Source organism: Halichoeres trimaculatus, unplaced genomic scaffold (assembly GCF_033239565.1).
Source record: "Halichoeres trimaculatus isolate MK-OKI-2021-1 unplaced genomic scaffold, fHalTri1.1 fHalTri1_scaffold_11, whole genome shotgun sequence".
Classification (NCBI taxonomy): domain Eukaryota; kingdom Metazoa; phylum Chordata; class Actinopteri; order Labriformes; family Labridae; genus Halichoeres; species Halichoeres trimaculatus.
This window is the reverse complement of record NW_027437189.1, coordinates 22475418-22492575: the sequence shown is the minus strand read 5'-3', so window position 1 is coordinate 22492575 and position 17158 is coordinate 22475418. Positions and strand designations below refer to the sequence as shown.

The following is a 17158-nucleotide window of genomic DNA, read 5'->3' as shown; positions in this document are numbered from 1 at the left end:
AATCACAAGACCAATATCAGGAAGCATCACTGACACTTTCACCTCTTCCTGCAGGTCATGACAATGGTGGCGCCTGGTCATGTGACCAAACAGCTCACAAAGAAAACACTTTGACCTTATATGTCATTACTCACACCTGCCAGGTTAATGACACACTGTTAACATAATTACAAGCACTAAGTCTAATTTAGAGGTCCATCCTGTCATTTAGCGTGGACAGATGTCTGTCTGTGAGGAGTGGACACCAGGCAGATCACACTGTTAATAAAGAGCTGCTGGTGGCCAACTTTAAGTAGGGATTACTGATTCAACAACATGACTGACCTCTCCACAATCCCATGCATCAAACACAGCCACAACTCACCCAGAATCATGCTGAGGGTTGCCTTTGGTGTCCCTGTCTTGGTGCCCCCGTCTCTCCTGCCTACGCCAAAGGGACAATGGCTCCTGAATGTCTTTTCAGAGTTCCCCTTTACTCTCCAGAAAGAGGCAACTCAGAGAGGCAGCACTGGATGTGAGGACACACTGCTGCTGCTGCTGCTGCTGCTGCTGCTGCTGCACATGCCGTCTCTTGCGCCTGCTCTCTCCAGGTGAAAAGCTGAGTGTGTGAGGGAGAGAGAGAGAGAAAGACAGCGTGCTGTGCTGTGTGTGTGTGGAGGAAGAGGAGGAGGAGGAGGAGGAAGAGGAGGGGTGTCCAGCGTCTCTGCAGTTGAGGTTCAGGTAAGCCTGAGGACAGTATGGAGGGGGGGGGTTGTACCACAGAGGAAGGAAGGAGAGGGAGAAGAGGGGAGTCAGAGAGAGGGAGAGAGGAGGGGGAGCCTAAAGTGTGACAGCCAATCACAGGGGGAGGCTCGAGAAGCAAGATCTTCTTCTCCACAGCAGTCAGGAGGAATTGCAGTGGTCTCCAACAAACAGCTGACAGGCAGTTTCTTCCAAACAGTGTCAAATCAAAGGCAGCTTCAGAGGTCTTCAGTGTAAAGTCAGTACCTGCTTTGCTCTCTGTGTAAAACACACACTCCCTCTTTCTCTCCCTCCCCGGCTCCCTCTCCCTCTCTCTGCTCCTTGGTTTTGGGGTTGGGTATAACCTAAAGGCACCTTACATGCCTCAGCTCTGATTGGTGGCAGCCTCAGCCAATAGGAACAGCTGCAGACGCCTGTCATCATGCAGAGTGGAGGTCATGAAGGAGAGACAGAGCTTGACTGAAAATGCTGTTTATTTCCTTCAAACTACTCTTTCTCCCTTTTTTGCCCACATTCTCCTCACCCGTCTCCCCCCTGAGGCAGGACTCGATGATCAGATCTGTTTAGTTCCCCCCTTCATCCCCTCACTCCGCCTTTCCTCTCCTGTCTCTCTGTCCTTTGGCTCCATGTGTACGTGGACTTGTTAAAGGATTAACCTTTTATTTGTTCTGCTCTGTCCTTCTCCCATTTCCTTTAAACCTTGTAGTTCATCTGCTCGGGCAAGGTTACGCGTTTTATCAACTCTGTGTTTGGAATCCAGACTGGGAGTTTGGGGGTGTAGGGTTGGCAAGCAAAAAAAGGAGAGATGAAATGGAAAGCGACAGAGCGGAGGAAGCAGAAGAAGGAGGGGCAGAGATTAAACCAAATACAAACTGACAGAGGGATGAAGAGATGTGGAGTGACATGAAGAGACGACCGGGAGGATGGAATACAGAGACAGACACAGACAGAGTCGGACACAGGAGAAGGGCTGCGGAGAATCCAGACTGTGGAGCATTGCAATGCAGCCACTAATTGAAGAGGAGCTTCACAGCCCGCTTCTTACGGTCCACTTCCTTTACACCAAGAAGCCACTCAAACAAACGTCTGGTGTCACGTCCGAGCGCCACAACCGCCGCTCTGTTTCTCTTTCTTCCAGGATAGCTAAAGAGAGACTTTTGAAAACCACACAGTCGCAGTGTTATTGAGAAGCTCAGTGCCTAAGAGACAGCTTAACAAAGCTGTCAAAAATTAATCCCCTTGGGCGGGCATGCTTGCAAACACACAGATACAAACACGTGAGCCTGGGGCTACAGAAAACGCTGCCTGATGTTCATAGTGCCTCATCTTGTCCTCTTCTCTTTTTGCGTCTCTTTTTTCTCTTCTATCTCCACCCCCCCACCCTTCTCACGCTCTCAGGCTGAGGCTGTGAGTCACAGGGTGTTGGAGTGAATACTAAGGAGGGTGGCTGACACCTCCAATACCTCTCTCTGCACAGCAGCTTCACTGCACACATTTAAGCCCTTTGTATGTAAACACTGGCAGAATGAGGGGCCACAAACACCCACACCAACAGATTGTTGGTTTGGGTAAAATCCACTGGGTTAAAGGTGCTGGGAATATGAAAGATATGCTCACTGTTTGTCAAGGTGAATCAAAATCCCATGAAAGATCTACTACCTGCAGCTGTAGAATGAAAAGTACAAACACAAAATAGTGACCTTCTGATGAAAGCTTTAAGGACAAACAGATTAGGGAAGGAGTTCAAGACTACGGATCTTTGGATGAAACATGCACACAGAAACTCTCTCTCTCACACACACATTCGCACACAAGCATTGTTTTGCAGGAAATAGGCCAAGCACCAACACAATATTAGTTTTTGAAAATGGGGCACTCACAGGTGGAACAATAGTTATCAATACTTTGCTATATGCAACTCCTTCTGTGAGCATGTGTGTGTGTGTCAGTGTGTGTGTGTTAGCAAAAAAGAGCTGAGATAGGGTTTCCTCATTAGTTGTGTTGGTATCAATAATTCAGAGCCGGCCCTTGTTGGCGTTCAATGGGCCGAGTGCTAATGTGCTGTCGGGCCAACGGGGGCCCAGGGCCCAGCGCCACATTAATGGATGTCATGATGAGAGGGTGAAATCGGAGCATGGAGATCCTGTATCATCCAAAGGTAAGAATGGAGGGAAAGGACAGACCAGAGGAGAGGCTAGGAGAAGACAGGGACTTGGTTAGGGTCATTGAGGGGAGATGGGTAAGTGATCAGGGAAGGAAGGACGGAAGAGTGAAGAAAGAGGGTAATAAGGAGGTAACAGGGTTATTAGGTCTATTGGGTTGCCCTTGGATACAGATCAATCATCCCTGAAGATGATGCGCTGGCCTCCATCACCTCTGGATGGGCGGTGATCATATAACACAGATGTTGAGTGGTCACTGGGGGAACATTTTGAATGAATAATGAGTAGACATAATTTCATTATTCCATCCACTTGAGTTGTTAGAAGTACTTCTCTCTCAATCCAATCAAGCTTGATGGGATAAACACAATTAATACAAGTGCTTTATTTTGCAGGTTAGTACTTTGCAAATAAATCGTTTGAAAAGTTTCTGTGAGCCACTTAATTTTTATCTGTCTTTAAAAAAAAATTGTCTGTACTCCCCAATTTTTTATTTTATGTGTGTTGAGCTCTGGTTCTGCAGGTTCAGAGTCATGAAGCCAGTCGTTGATGGGGGTCCATATTGGTTAGGACATGGGGTTTGAGCTTCCTTTCTAACAGTTATAGGGCGTCTGTCATCACAGGAGCTGAGCTGTGTCTGATTGAACAATCAGACAGTCTTGACATCTTCTAATCCACTGTGTTAGTAAAAAAAAATCACCCCCATACAGTGTGTGCCGATAGCAAAATAAGCATTGCAGACCCAAGACATTTTGTGAACCAGGCTGCTAATATGTTTCTTTAATGCTGCAAAAGTCTGTTTTTTGTTTGTTTTTGGCTGTACATGGTTTAAGTATTAACAGAGCTTCAAAAGCAAGTAAGACATGATTTAAAGGTGCAGCACAGTGTTTAGTGTCATTCAGCAGAGCAGACTCATTAGAAATAAAATTGTTTTTCATTGCAGTTTGTACCCAAGTATGTTACAATTAGTTTGTCACACTGGAATATAAATGGTTTGATTCTTGTTAACTCAGAATGAGCTGTTTATGTTTACATTGGAGCAGGTCTCCTTCACACAGGTTGCCATGTTACACTGCTGTGAGTCTATTGCAGTAACAATTTAATTTACTTGAGTATTTGTACTTAAGTATGATTTTTTTTTTTTTTTTTTTTTTTTTGTAATAATCTGCACGTTGCTTGAGTGTAGATTTGGGGGAAACCTTATGACTTTACTCCACTGCATTTAAAATACAATTATTATGCTTTCTACTCCACTGAATTTCTATCAATATTCCTCTACTCTAGCTCTGAGGTCAGCTGATTAATTTTTCTGTTTTTCTTTTTATAAATAGATCTGGTTTGTGTTGTGGTCATATCTGCACATTGTGCATCTCCATGGTTAAGACTTCACCCCATGGATAAAGTTTGTGAAATGAAGAATGATCGCATTACTTTGAATGCTGTCTCAGGTTACAGCTCTGCACAAACTTCATCACAGTTACAATAACTCACTGTCCAACCTGAGAGAGCATCAGTTAATGCATCAGTCTTTTTTATTTCTATCGCCTCAAACTACAATAAATGGTATTTCAAGATTTACAGAAATTTACAAAAACAGCAAGTCTAAACCATCTCATGTTATTATTAACACAGATGTCACATCAAGACAAGAAAAGGAGTCTAATCTTGTTTTAGTCCACCATAAGTATATCACCTCGCAGCATTTAGGAAGTTACAATGAAAAGAAAAAACTGAGGCAGAAACCTCAACTAGAACCAAGCATGTCAAGATGGGAGCATTTTTATTATTATTATTATTAGTATTATTAGTATTATTATTATTATTATTATTATTATTATTATTATTCATTCATTCATTCATTCATTTTCGAAACTGTTTATCCTGTCAATCACAGGACTGACACAGACAGACAGACAACCTTTCATGCTACACTCACACATAAGGACAAGTTAGAGTGCTCAGTTAACCTGATGAGCATGTTTTTGAACTGTGGGAGGATGTCGGAGTACCCAGAGAGAACCCTCGTTTGCACAGGGAGAACATGCAAACTCCACACAGAAAGGCCCTCCGGCCAAGCTGGGAATCGAACCGGTGTCCTTCTTGCTGTGAGGCTGCAGTAATTATTTATTATGATTATTATTATTATTATTTAATATCATTTATTTTTCCCTGGTGGACATTTTCATGCCAGTTAAAACTTTGTAGCTGTTTTTATTCCACTTTATACTTTTTAGATTTTTAAAATAATATGTAGCATGTAGCAGAATATACACCCATATGTTCTTATGCATTGTAAAAATAAAATAAAAAAATCTAATAAAAAAAAAAAGGTTTTACTTTGATACTTAAATATTTCTGAAAACAAGTATTCCAGCACTTAACTAGTTTTATAATTTAACCAAGCAACTTGTACTTATACAGGAGTTACATTTGGAAAATAGTATCTATACTTTGACTTCAGTGATGAAGCCATGTACTTTGTCCACCACTGTTTTACTGATGCTTTAAATGGAAAATATACTATGTGTTGTTGTATTTAATAAGTTGCCGGATGGAAGATGAACAAGAGAGTGGTTGTTGTGCACAAAAGAATGTGCATTCAAAGATATTTTGATGGTATAAACTTCAAATATTTAGGATTATACTTCAGGAGCATCTTGACCTCTGAGGGGTGAGCATGGGAGCAATTTAATCCAGAACTTTTTAGACCAGATTTGATCTTTTTGAAAATCATTTCTTAAAACTTTATTTTTTAACTTTTGAAACAAGTAACACTAGATCAAATCAACCTATCAGGATTACTCTGGCTCAAAAGCATTACACAAAATGGTAATAAATAAATAACACTCAGTTAAAAATGTGATGACACAAAATGCAAAAGACAGTAAAAGAAAAATGAGTGTGTATGTGTTTGGGAAGTGTTCCCATCCAAATGATAATAAATCTAAATTAGCCCTGAAGTGATAAAATACAAGATGAGCTGTAACCACAAAGTTTAGCTGCAGAGTTTAATGCCAACATTGTCAGTGGTTTACATTAGAGGCATGATTAAATTTATTTTGTATTGAACCACAAAGCCACAATACAACATGACTGGGAGGATGAGAGATTCACATTAGGAAACAGCATAAACACAATTTTCTTTGCTGCCTGAGAGGACAGTGCACTCACTCATGTTCAGAGAGGCACCACATGTTCAGTCTTTGAGTTAACCCCCACTTCAGACGTTACTTTGCTCCTCAGAATCAGCCTTGCTGATAGGTGAGTTTCCCCACAGTGATAATGATAAATCACAAGTGCACACACAAACATAAAGAGGGTAAAATAGGGGACTCTATATCATCCTCTCCATACCTTTGTCAGGACATGCTGGTGATTAGCTGTTAATCTTTGCTGCCCTCTGCTGGTGTAAACCTGTCATCACAGACAGAGTTCACCGTTAACTGACACTGGGAATGTGCTGGAGTATTCTGGCTTTGCAGCCCTGGTGCGAGCCAGCAGTCTGGAGACGATCCATAATGAAAATAATGCCTTGTAAACTGAGAGGCTAATATGTTCCCAGAGACATGTCACCCCCAGGGTTAAATAAGGAGAGTAAACACACATGAGGCGCAGCTGGTACAGTATTCATAGCATGGCAGAAACATTTTACTCATGCAGAAAATCATGTTTACGACAAAGTGGCTCAGGCAGTGTGTCACTGGTTAAATGTTAAAGATATCTGCAGCCCGAGGAGGGAAGAATCAAACTCCTCAATTCATGCAATGATGTTTTGTCTCCTTTAGCAGGGGAAAAACCCAGTAAATCTACACTCCCTGACATCCAGATAGACCGTCAGTCACTTCTCCCGGCAAATACTCAAAAGCGGTATCAAAATACGACTTCTGTGGATCATAAATTCTCGTCATATTTCATGATCTGGGGCCTGCGGGCAATATGTGACTTTCCAGGGATGTTTCTTTGCAGAGCTCCTTTCGTCTTCTTTCGGGATTTTGCACAGTACTAGAAAAAAGGGGATTGTTTGTTGATCCAGAGTTCACAGCTCGGTCATATATCATGCTTGAGGTGTCTCCTGGCAGTGTGGTGGTGAATTTAGAGGCTGTCTATGAGGGTCAAATGTGAAAGGACCAAGAACACAAAGGTATGGCACACTTACACCCCCACCACCACCACCATAGTGCAAGCATTTACTTAAAGCACCAGGTAATAAATAACAGCTTATTAGGCTTTCTAAATTAAACTAAGTCTGTCATGGCACACCCTCTATCAAATGGCTTCATAAGCATTACAGTGAATACTGCACGTCAAGTAAGTCAGCTCTGTATGAATGAAAGGACCTCTACATTCCCCTTGAAGTGGCCTGAGCCTGCAAGTCTGACAGTTCAGCATATCAGTTTGCAGCTGTGAGGGATAATCATCTCACTAAATTTAGACTATTGATCCGGAGTGGATATGTGCAGGAAATGCAGCCAGCTGTACAATACTGTACTTTTTTTTTCACCCCAGGAATACTGACATAAATGAACACACAAGAGCTTTGACTGCTTGCTGACAAAATTACAACTGATGACTTTTAAGACTTTTGGTATTTTGAGCCCTCACTCTGACTTTCTTGTATGATTGAGAAACAGAAAAGAAGAGAGATTTCGTACATTATTCATTTTGTGAAACACACTGAATCTCAAACAGGTCAGAGTGGTAAAAGCATTGTTAAAAAAAGAGACAGTAATGTGGCAAAAATGAAGCAGAGAGACTGTGGAAATATGCACCAAATTCTCAGGATTATATAACTGGCTGTCATAAATAAAGATAAGACTCTTGTTAGACCCTTATTCTTTTTCTTCATGTCACAACAAGAATTCCCACTCGTATATCCTTCTTTTTTAAGGCTTGTCAAGCGTATAGTCTTTCATTGCTGCTGTGTATATAACTGCACCACTCGACTTCTGATCGAATCTGATCGAGAATAATTGACCCATTTTTCAACCAAATTCCCAGATCAACATTTCAGATAAAGAATTGCTTCTTTTCTTTGTTTTCACACGGGGACCATGGAAAAAATAATGCATTCTCTATGATGTTCCTCACTGGTTTTTGGGTGTTTCTTTTAAAACCTCACAATGGTAGGCACCACACTAGAAGGCTGCTCACACATCGTCATTCCACAGCAATGCTGGAGCAAAGTCCTACCAACACCTTGCCTTATAAGTGACACGCCACCTCTAAAAAATTGTTTTATTAGCATCCTTGTGTGTAATTTCCCATTGCATAGCAAACAGTGGGAGTGCCAGGTACACACACAATTTCGAAAATGCACATACACACAGTGCCACCACCATGGATGCTACACGCCATGGCTGTCTACATCCCATTGCGTATCTGCGGGGGCGATCAGAGGCTTTGCCTCAGTGTTACACTTTTGTGCATCACATAGAGACCTTAGTAGTCTCACAAAGACTGGATTCAAGAGCTATTTGTATCTGTTTTTCAGCCACAGCTCAAAAAACAAGGAGCATGGAGCCCCCTGGCATCAGCCTTAACACACTCATCTTCCTGTCAGCTCAGCCACACCCCTAATTTGGAGATGTATAAATCTAAGCCTTGATAGATTAAAAAAGACATGTCACAATCCACCCCCTGCGCATTATAAATAAATGAGATACATACCCATCAGATATTTATTGATCCAAGCTGTTAACCAGTCATTTAGCTGTAAAAGCTGACATCTTAGCGTCAAGCTACAGGGGATTCCTAAAGTTTTACAGCCGACCTCAAGTAGACACTCAAGGAACTGTAGTTTTTAGCATTTTTGCACCGACTTCATTGTCTAAGGCTGTGTCTCGAATCGCTTGCACACTTACATGAAATGCACTGCACTATTCATTAAATGCAACCATCAACCATCTTTTGATCTGTTCCTGTCCCTTCCTTTTACATTACCCAATATGGCGGCTGTTGAAGGTGATAAGTATCCAGCATTCCACACTCAAAGTTTTGACAGTTTTGAGTGCACCAGCTGAGAAATCAAAGTGTACAATGTTTTTCCTCACTTTCAGTGTGAGCACGCTTATGCACTCAAAGTAGTTAGTGTAAGAGCAGAAGTACAGGATTTGGGACACAGTCTAACATTGTGTGTTTATTTCAGGTTTTACACCACAGAAAATGAATTTCTGCAGGTTGTTTGACATTGATCCGAAAAAGCTTGGAAAGTTGTGATCTATACTCTAATCATGGTTTTGCAAGATTTTTCTGTAGGGTCTCAAATTGATGGAGGAAATAATTTAATGTCTCCATCCCCCTAACCAAAGATATGAACACATGAACACACAGGCATTTAAACGAAAACTCAACATGAGACACGTGAATTTGACAAATCTTTGCATGTGTTTGGAATCTCAGTTATAAAAAGTACAAAACTACTGATGCAGTAGACTAGACTGAATTAAAATATTCACCAAGTTACTTTTAAGAGGACTTCACTGAAAGTGGCACAGAAACATGCACAGTGAATCAATGAGTGGTTGGCTTGGTGTTATCATAGACTGTAGAAAACAGGGGTGGCCAACCTTCGGCTCGTAGCCACATGTGGCTCTTTAACCCATTCATAAAAATATGATATATAGTTAAGAGTAGTGGTGTGCCGATCAAGCTAGAATATTGATATACTGATGCCAACCTTGGGATTAGTGTTGATTGTTTGGGTGTACAGATTGATACTTAAGTTTCAGTTTCTCTTCTCTTGTATGAATTTAAACACACTAACAAACACAAGAAACCTCGCTTTGAAAATTGTATATGTTTTGATTTTCATTTTATGTCATTTTGTTTATGTGTGAGAGGAAGTGTGTTAGTAAGACTACGTGTGTGACATGGCTCTTTGTAGTAACACAGTCATTTTTGTGGCTCTTGGTCTCTGACTGGTTGGCCACCCCTGGCATAAAGGGGTGGACGTAGTCTCCTCGACATTACACGTTTGTTTCTGGAACAGATTTTGAAGCGAAGGGGAATATCAGCTATGTCGGAAATGGTAGGGGCTTCACATACACAGCTGTAGGGCGCCCATCAGTCACATGACCTGAGGTGTGAAAAAAATTCACCCCCTCTACTGTGTGTGCCAATAGGGGAATTAGTGATTCATATAGGAGATGTTTTTTAAACTGGGCTGTAAATAGGTTCATTTCTGCTTTGAAATGGCTTTTTTTTTGGCTTGGTGTGTAAGTGACTTCCAGTACTTGAAAAACATCGAGTTTTAGCACATCCTCATTGTCTCATATTCTTAAACCGGAGGTTGTCGCTTGGGTGTAATCTGTTTAAAGAATTATTCATTCTTTGCCAACAGGGCTTTACTGATTGTTTTGTTGTTTCTATGAAGCTTGCTGCATCCCCCAGTCAAAACTCAGACCCCCTTTGCAGTAGTGCCCCCAGCTTTGAGAAATGACTTGTCGGATCAAAGTGATACGTGTAATAATCAGGAAACAACATTTCCATCTTAGTTATAAAAAGAGTTTGTAGCATGAGCTCTGAATAGTATAGGTAGTTTCTTCACTTTTTGTCTATATTTACCTTCAACACGCTTTCCATCAAAAACTATATGTCAACAGAGCTTCAGCAGAAGCAAAGTAAACAGAGGTTGCTGATTTTTTGGGGTCCATAGATATGTATGTGTACACAGGTGGGTGTGCCTGTCTTGCCTCCAGAGCTGGAGAATGTAGATGTTGACTGTTAACACTCTCACACCTCCATGATATTTTACACCGGCACCAGAGGACAGGATGCCTTAATTTCCTAACACATTCACATCACTCTTATGTGCCAGAACTAACTGGAACTCATACTTGTAGTTGTTGAAATTTTGCTGTAATGTCAGCTTTACCGTCCTAACCAGACACAACACTGTTAGCTGACACATTCTGCGTCGCTGTTATGAATGATGCTCGCTGAAGACAGCGTTTTGAAGTAATTATCTCTGCCTTAGATCACGATCTATTTCTGAAGCTTAGACATTCCTCGGCTGAGAGTGATGTGGAAGATGATCTCTGTAGAGGTCAAAGGTCAACCACAACACTGCTGTACACTGTAGTCTCCTTCACACACTTAACAGACATGCATCATATTCATCATACTTTGTTCAGAAATGAAAAAGCACGACTTAAAAAGTCATCCAAAACAGCATTTCTGAACCCTGTAAACACACACATACACACTCAAGATCTCTTCAGCGTCATTCTAGCGCGCAGAGTTCAGTCTGGGTGTGAGAGCAGAAGGAGACAGGTGGGGCTGTCGGGACATTTGTCAGCTTCAAGGAGACACAAATAAATTTGAGCAGAGGATGAGGACTCCGTGTAAATATCTGTAGTGTACCCACACATTTGACAAGTAATCCAACGAAACAAATGTGAATTAGGCAAATCAATGCATATTCCCAGCCCAAAAAAAACTTGTAAGTCAAGGCTTTATCAACTCAAGAGGAAAGAAAAGAAAGGTGTTTTTTGTGCCTCCTACAGATGCAGGGCTGCATCATTCTAAAGGGAGCAGACAGATGCAGAGCCAGGAGATGGTAAAAGGCTGTTCTCTTACCTGTGCTCCACATTGATTGCACCTCTGGTCCTCCTGCTGCTCTTTCTGGGTGAATCTCAGAAACTACTATTTCCTCTGTGAAATCCGTCCCAGTATAAAACCAGCCAGGTGGAAGAGAAAAAGCTGGAAAGATCTGCAGGTGTTTGCATTAATTTGAAAAGATTCCAAGCAAACAACTCAACCTGACGCCCACAATGGCACTGCAGAGGGCATGTAGAAATAGAGACCACAAACATCGCCCCTATCACCTCCCCTCCACCTCTCTACATCCTCTCTCCTCCCTCCCTCCGTGCCTCTCTCAGCCCTGTGTGAAAACAAAGCAGGATCAGGAGATTCCTTCAGCTAACCATGACTGACATTTATAAGAGAGTAAAGCTGTATCGTAAGGAGAAGGTGACAGCAGAGCTAAATGCTGTGGTAGAGAGGATATGAGAGGAGGAAGAATCAGATGTCACTGAAGGCATGGCACAAATACTTTAATAGCCAAAACAGTTTCAGTGCTTTCACCAACATGGGGAAGAGGAGGCGACAAAACAAGCACATTTAAAACCTGTATGGACATCCGCTAAAGGCCTTTAGAGCAACATCACCACTTTTGGCGCAAAACTTGGGAATGAAAGAGGGCAAACTGTGAAACCTTGTACTCATAGTGCTGCAAAAGTAGCAAACCGTTAGGAAAAAATGTAACTTATGGAAAAGTAACACATACATGCGTAAATTCAGAGGTCTGTGTTATTCTGCACAGTCTACAGCAAGCAGCCACCCACTGTACAGTAACATGGAATGAACAGCAAAGCTCCAATTTGTTCTACGTTTGACCTTCTCATGTGGAAAATCTATCTGAAGAAAATAAAATTAGAAAAAGTAATTAAAAAACCAAGTCGTTTCACAAAGTACAGACAACTATCAGAGTGATGCCTGTAATATAAAAATCATCTGCTCCTGAGCACCGCTCCAGTGCTCTGAAGGAAGATAAGGTTAAAAGGGGAGAAGAACAGCAGTTTACAGTTGTAAGCACATTTCAGCACCCAGAGGCCCTTGAGGGTAGAGTTACGGGGACACACTGCACACCAGGACTGTCCCTGTCTCTCACAGTCATAAACAGCTACGTTTACATCACAAACTATTAAACTGATTTCTGGTCGTAAAAAATAAATCAAGACTTTTTATTTAAGGTCAAGTTTATGATTTAGTTTATTTACAAAGCGAATGATTCAGCAAAGAATAACTGGGTATCTTTGCTGAATAATTAAAAAGTCACTTGTCTATAGGCCTTTTCTTTGTAGTGTTTAATACAAAGGAAATATTAAAGAGGAAGACGAATTCAGTAAGTTTTCATTAACACAGTACCATCCTGAAACATCCAACTGGAGGACATAAGTTCTTCTTCTTGCTGAGTTTTCTTGAGGATAAAACCAAACAGTTGATGGTACCAAATTGTTGCAATTGCTAAGACCTAACCTCATTTTAAAAAAAAAGTTTTAAAACATAAAACACGTATTTAGAAATATCATGTTGAAAGGGATGACAAATTAAATCCACAGTTTTTTAAATGTGATTTTCAGATAACGTAGTTGCATAGAGTTTGTGGTTATTTTGAAACTTAAGTCTTTAGACCAGAAAAACCCAATAATGTTAACTGTTTATTTGTTTTGTTATTTTTGTTTTGTTTGTTTTTGTGGTGTTGGTGCTGTTATTCGGGGTACCTGTCAATTTTTAGGAGATTCAAAGGAGACCTGAGTCAGCTCCATCCATTTATTTGGGAGCCAGGGTGATAGCAAGCATCCCCTGCAGACGGGGTCAGCTCTGTTACGCAGATTTTAATCAAGTTCTATCCACACATGCACATTGGTGTAATTGTTTTATAGACCAACATTAATCGTTTTTCAGTTGTTCCCTTTGCCATTAGATACAGCACATGTCCCTGTAAACCAACCCTTTATCACACTTGAAGTTGTTTCTATCCAACTGTGTTGATCAGATTTTGATCCTGGAAATGTGATGACATGTCTGATGAAGGTCATATTGACCGAAACGTTACATACATAAATATAACTGAGAGTGTTACATTGTGCGGGAACTTTTTTTGGACTTTGTGGACATGTTTTGGGGTTACGCCCTTTTCCTCCACACCTGTGCCTTCAGGTGTGCTGAGATTCTACATTCATGTTTGATCCTGGAAACGTAAGACAAAATATTTGTAATAAACCGTCTCTTAATAATAGCTAAATTTCATATTCATTGTTCCAAATTTGCTAACCAACAACCAAACAGTATTGTTTTCAAAGCCATATTGTTGTCCTATCTCAGCAATATAGGAAAAAGTTTAAACCCCAAGGCAAACAAAACAAAAATGTTGTGTGAAAAATATAATATTGTCTGATATTATTCAATTATTTTTTAACCTCGAGCCTTTGTTCTATGTTGTTTGTTTTTTTTATATATTTTGTTGAATTCTGTGTTTTTGTAACTGCATTTATCCTGAACATTCTATAAGAATCTTGTTAATATTTTGTCAATAAAACAAAACAAAACAAAACTTTTACTCATGCATTTGTTGGAGATTGAAAAAGCAAATTCAGAACACGGAATAAAGACCTTAAGATAAGAGTAAAAGTAAAAGCTCTAGAATTAGCTAACAGAGTTTAAATGACCGATTATCTAAGCAAAAATTAAAAATTTGAGTTTCTATTGGGAGTCTGTTGCCTTTCCACAGCCCTGCCCACCTTACACTTTTGTCACAGCCAATCAGGCTAAACTGCAGTCACCTGTGAAGTTTGAAAGCACCTACAGAAAAAAGTTCACTGTGACTGAAACTAGAGAAACTAAACTCTCCGACAGAATGGCCAGCATAGATATACTGACAAACAGATTTCTCTCATATGGCAAAATGTACAGCCAGGATTTACGTGAACAGAGCTTTGCAGACTGGCCATTCAGAGAGGATTGTAACTGCACACCTGAAAGGGTAAGATGGACATAAAATTCTTTTTATGGTTTGTGTTAGATTAAGACTTTTTGCTTCAATGGCTGATGGTAACAATACCAAAGCCTTGTTTACACAGCTATATTATATCACAGCCTTAAATCCAAGGATGTGACAGCTTTGTGATGTATGCTTAAGCAGGTGCCAGATTCAGTTTCATAGGGTCAGGTGACTAGTGCACAAACCCTTTGCTCACCCTGCTCATGCCATGATTGATGAGCTGCTGACATTTTACTCAGTGATGCCATGTTACGAGCTCTTAACCCCCCACTCTGAGTCCAAAAGGAGATCCTCTTCTGGTTTCATTCTCACTCACTAATCCTGACACAGCCATGGACTCTTGAGCTGCACTTGTCATCTTAATCATTTATTTATCATCTCATAAAATTCCCACCGCCTTGTTTTGTTTTATAGTCGCCTAAAACATAAAGGTATCTTTTTTTATTGTGCTACTGCAGATGGCCACGGCTGGGTTTGTCCACTGCCCCAGTCAGAACGAGCCTGATGTTGCCTGCTGTTTCTTCTGTTTGATCGAGCTGGAGGGCTGGGAGCCAGATGATGACCCCTGGTAATAAAAAAAAAACAAATACATATCACCAGAACTTACATTTATTTAGATGTGTAGTCAAACAGATTGGTACAAAATCTTCAGAGAACAATTTGTCTTCGGTTTTAGAAAACTTAAACAGAGCACATCACCACTGAGGTGGATTTAAATAGAAAAGTGTTTTCTGGATATTAATCAGTTTGAGGCTAAATAAGCCTTTTTTTTATTGTAAATACAAAAGTGTGACCTGGTGCAACTCTTTAAACTCACCAAAAGTTATGTAGTCCAGAAATGAGAATGCATTATTTTGAGTGGAAAACTTAAGTATCATCATCGTGTCCTTACAATGTCCTTCATCACTTAAGTGTCATCTTGGTTTGATTAAGCAGTCTGTTAACTGTAAAATTGGATACAAACTCCCCCAGATATCCACTGAAGCCCAGTTATTTATGACTCTTTTGTGCATCAGACAAATTTACCTCCAATACCCCTTCATGGTACTGGCCAAAGAGTGGCACTCCAATGTACTGGTACGCTGCACAGCTCCAGTTTATTTATTATAAGCTGTAAGAGCAAAATAAATAAAATAAAGATCTACAGTCTTTCCCAAAATAATGTTCTGTTCCCACCCACATGAGGCTGAATGTTTTGTAACTCAGTTAATTTTTATTTTTTCCAACAGGCTAAAAAGCATGCCTCATTTCATAAACCCTTACAAAACAATCATCAAGTGACAGTATTTTACAATGATCTTTTTAGGCAGATTTTAAAAATAAATATAAAATTGATTTTTTTAAAAAAAGTCGAGGGTGAGCCTGAGACCTTAAGGCCTCTTAGCCCCTTAAGGCTAAGATTAGCATTCCTCTTCGCTGTCTTTCTCTGCACTGTCAGCACTGTGCAAGCATCAACATGACTTTAATAAGCAATCTGTGAACTGATTTACTACAACATCATCCACTCTCCTTCAGTGACAGCAAAAACTCATCAGATTATTTGCAGTTTTAACTCAACCTTCCAGTTTTCAGTTCATTTTCTCATATGTGACAGTGTCTCATCCTCCACACAGGTCTGAACATGTCAAGCGCTCCCCTAACTGTGGATTCTTTACTATGAGGAAAGACTTCACAGAGCTGAGTGTGGCTGAATTCTACCACATGGAAAAGGACAGGCTTAAAGTCTTCATTGTAAATGTCCCCATCTATAGCTATAAAAGGCAACAAAACAAGGTATTGTGTAAACTTGTACAGATGTTTGAATCTTTTTTTTTTTTTTTCAGAGAAAGGTTTGTCATAAGAAGATGGCGTGTTTGCGGGAAAACAAAGACAACACACTTAAGAACCTCAGATTCCTATTAGAGTCTGTCTGAGTAAAGCTGACTTCCTGTCTGTAAATTGTGATTTTATATTCTAACTCTTCTTGAATGTGTAGACTGTAAAAATTAATAAAGTTTCAGATTTATTTCTCTTTGCAGTTTTTGAGTGTGACCACAAGGTGGTGCCTTTGTCTTGAAGCATCAGTTTCTCTTCTTCAAAGACTCACTCTGTGTAGCCTCACACTCAGACTCTTCACAAAGGCAATCTGAAATGAAAGCACATATTGAGCAGGATTACAATGTGGGCTATATTCCCTCTTTTCAAACCAAATACTTGCTATTTTCCTGAACGTGCCACCATCTCTACCACCCCTTTTCAAACCTTGACCCTGGACAGATGGCCTGAAGCCCCTCCTCTTCAATACCAACTGTTGCCCCAGTAACATCTGTTACATATAGGGGGACAGTGCTCTCTGCGAAGGCTCACCAGGATACTCACTTAACCCTGTGAGGAGGATGAAGATTTAGGAAATACTGAAGGAGACTGCAGAAAGACAGAAGAGATGGTTTAGCTACTTGCACAGTTATCACCCAGAGTGGGTTGTGTCATGGTTTTGCTTCAGTGCTCAGATGTAGGAAGCAGGAGCTCAACACTAATATGTGCCAAAATAAAGTCTTAAGACTTAAGAGGTTAGGATATTAGTTCTCAGTCTGTGGTTGAGTCTGATGGGGGGCTTGGCTGTGTGGAGTGCAGGATTAAAACCTGCTAGCCCTTCTCCAACCTTCCTCTGTTGTGGATTAATGTCTAATGTAACACTCTGGACACTGAGCCC

General features: G+C 40.6%; 2 protein-coding genes across 2 annotated transcripts in view; one reads left to right on the top strand and one right to left on the bottom strand.

The window, feature by feature from the left end:
- Positions 1–1044, bottom strand: part of znf385a (zinc finger protein 385A) — a 77149-nt gene extending 76105 nt beyond the window's left edge. The window contains exon 1 of the mRNA XM_074680607.1: positions 365–1044. Coding sequence (XP_074536708.1) covers positions 365–374 — 10 coding nt within the window. The 5' untranslated portion in view covers positions 375–1044. The remainder of the gene's footprint in view (positions 1–364) is intronic.
- Positions 1045–14232: 13188 nt separating this feature from the next.
- Positions 14233–16477, top strand: birc5b (baculoviral IAP repeat containing 5b). The gene is made up of 4 exons (XM_074682110.1): positions 14233–14448; positions 14925–15034; positions 16080–16197; positions 16290–16477. Exons 1-4 carry the CDS (start codon positions 14323–14325, stop codon positions 16377–16379), a joined length of 444 nt encoding a protein of 147 aa, XP_074538211.1. The 5' UTR covers positions 14233–14322; the 3' UTR covers positions 16380–16477.
- The last annotated feature ends 681 nt before the right edge of the window (positions 16478–17158 follow it).

Excerpts from the sequence above, each read along its gene's own strand:
- birc5b (XM_074682110.1), top strand. The coding sequence starts at position 14,323 with ATGGCCAGCATAGATATACTGACAAACAGATTTCTCTCATATGGCAAA. Across the intron at positions 15,035-16,079 it reads GAGCCAGATGATGACCCCTG|GTCTGAACATGTCAAGCGCT; the intron begins GTAATAAAAAAA and ends TCCTCCACACAG. Across the intron at positions 16,198-16,289 it reads ACAGGCTTAAAGTCTTCATT|AGAAAGGTTTGTCATAAGAA; the intron begins GTAAATGTCCCC and ends TTTTTTTTTCAG.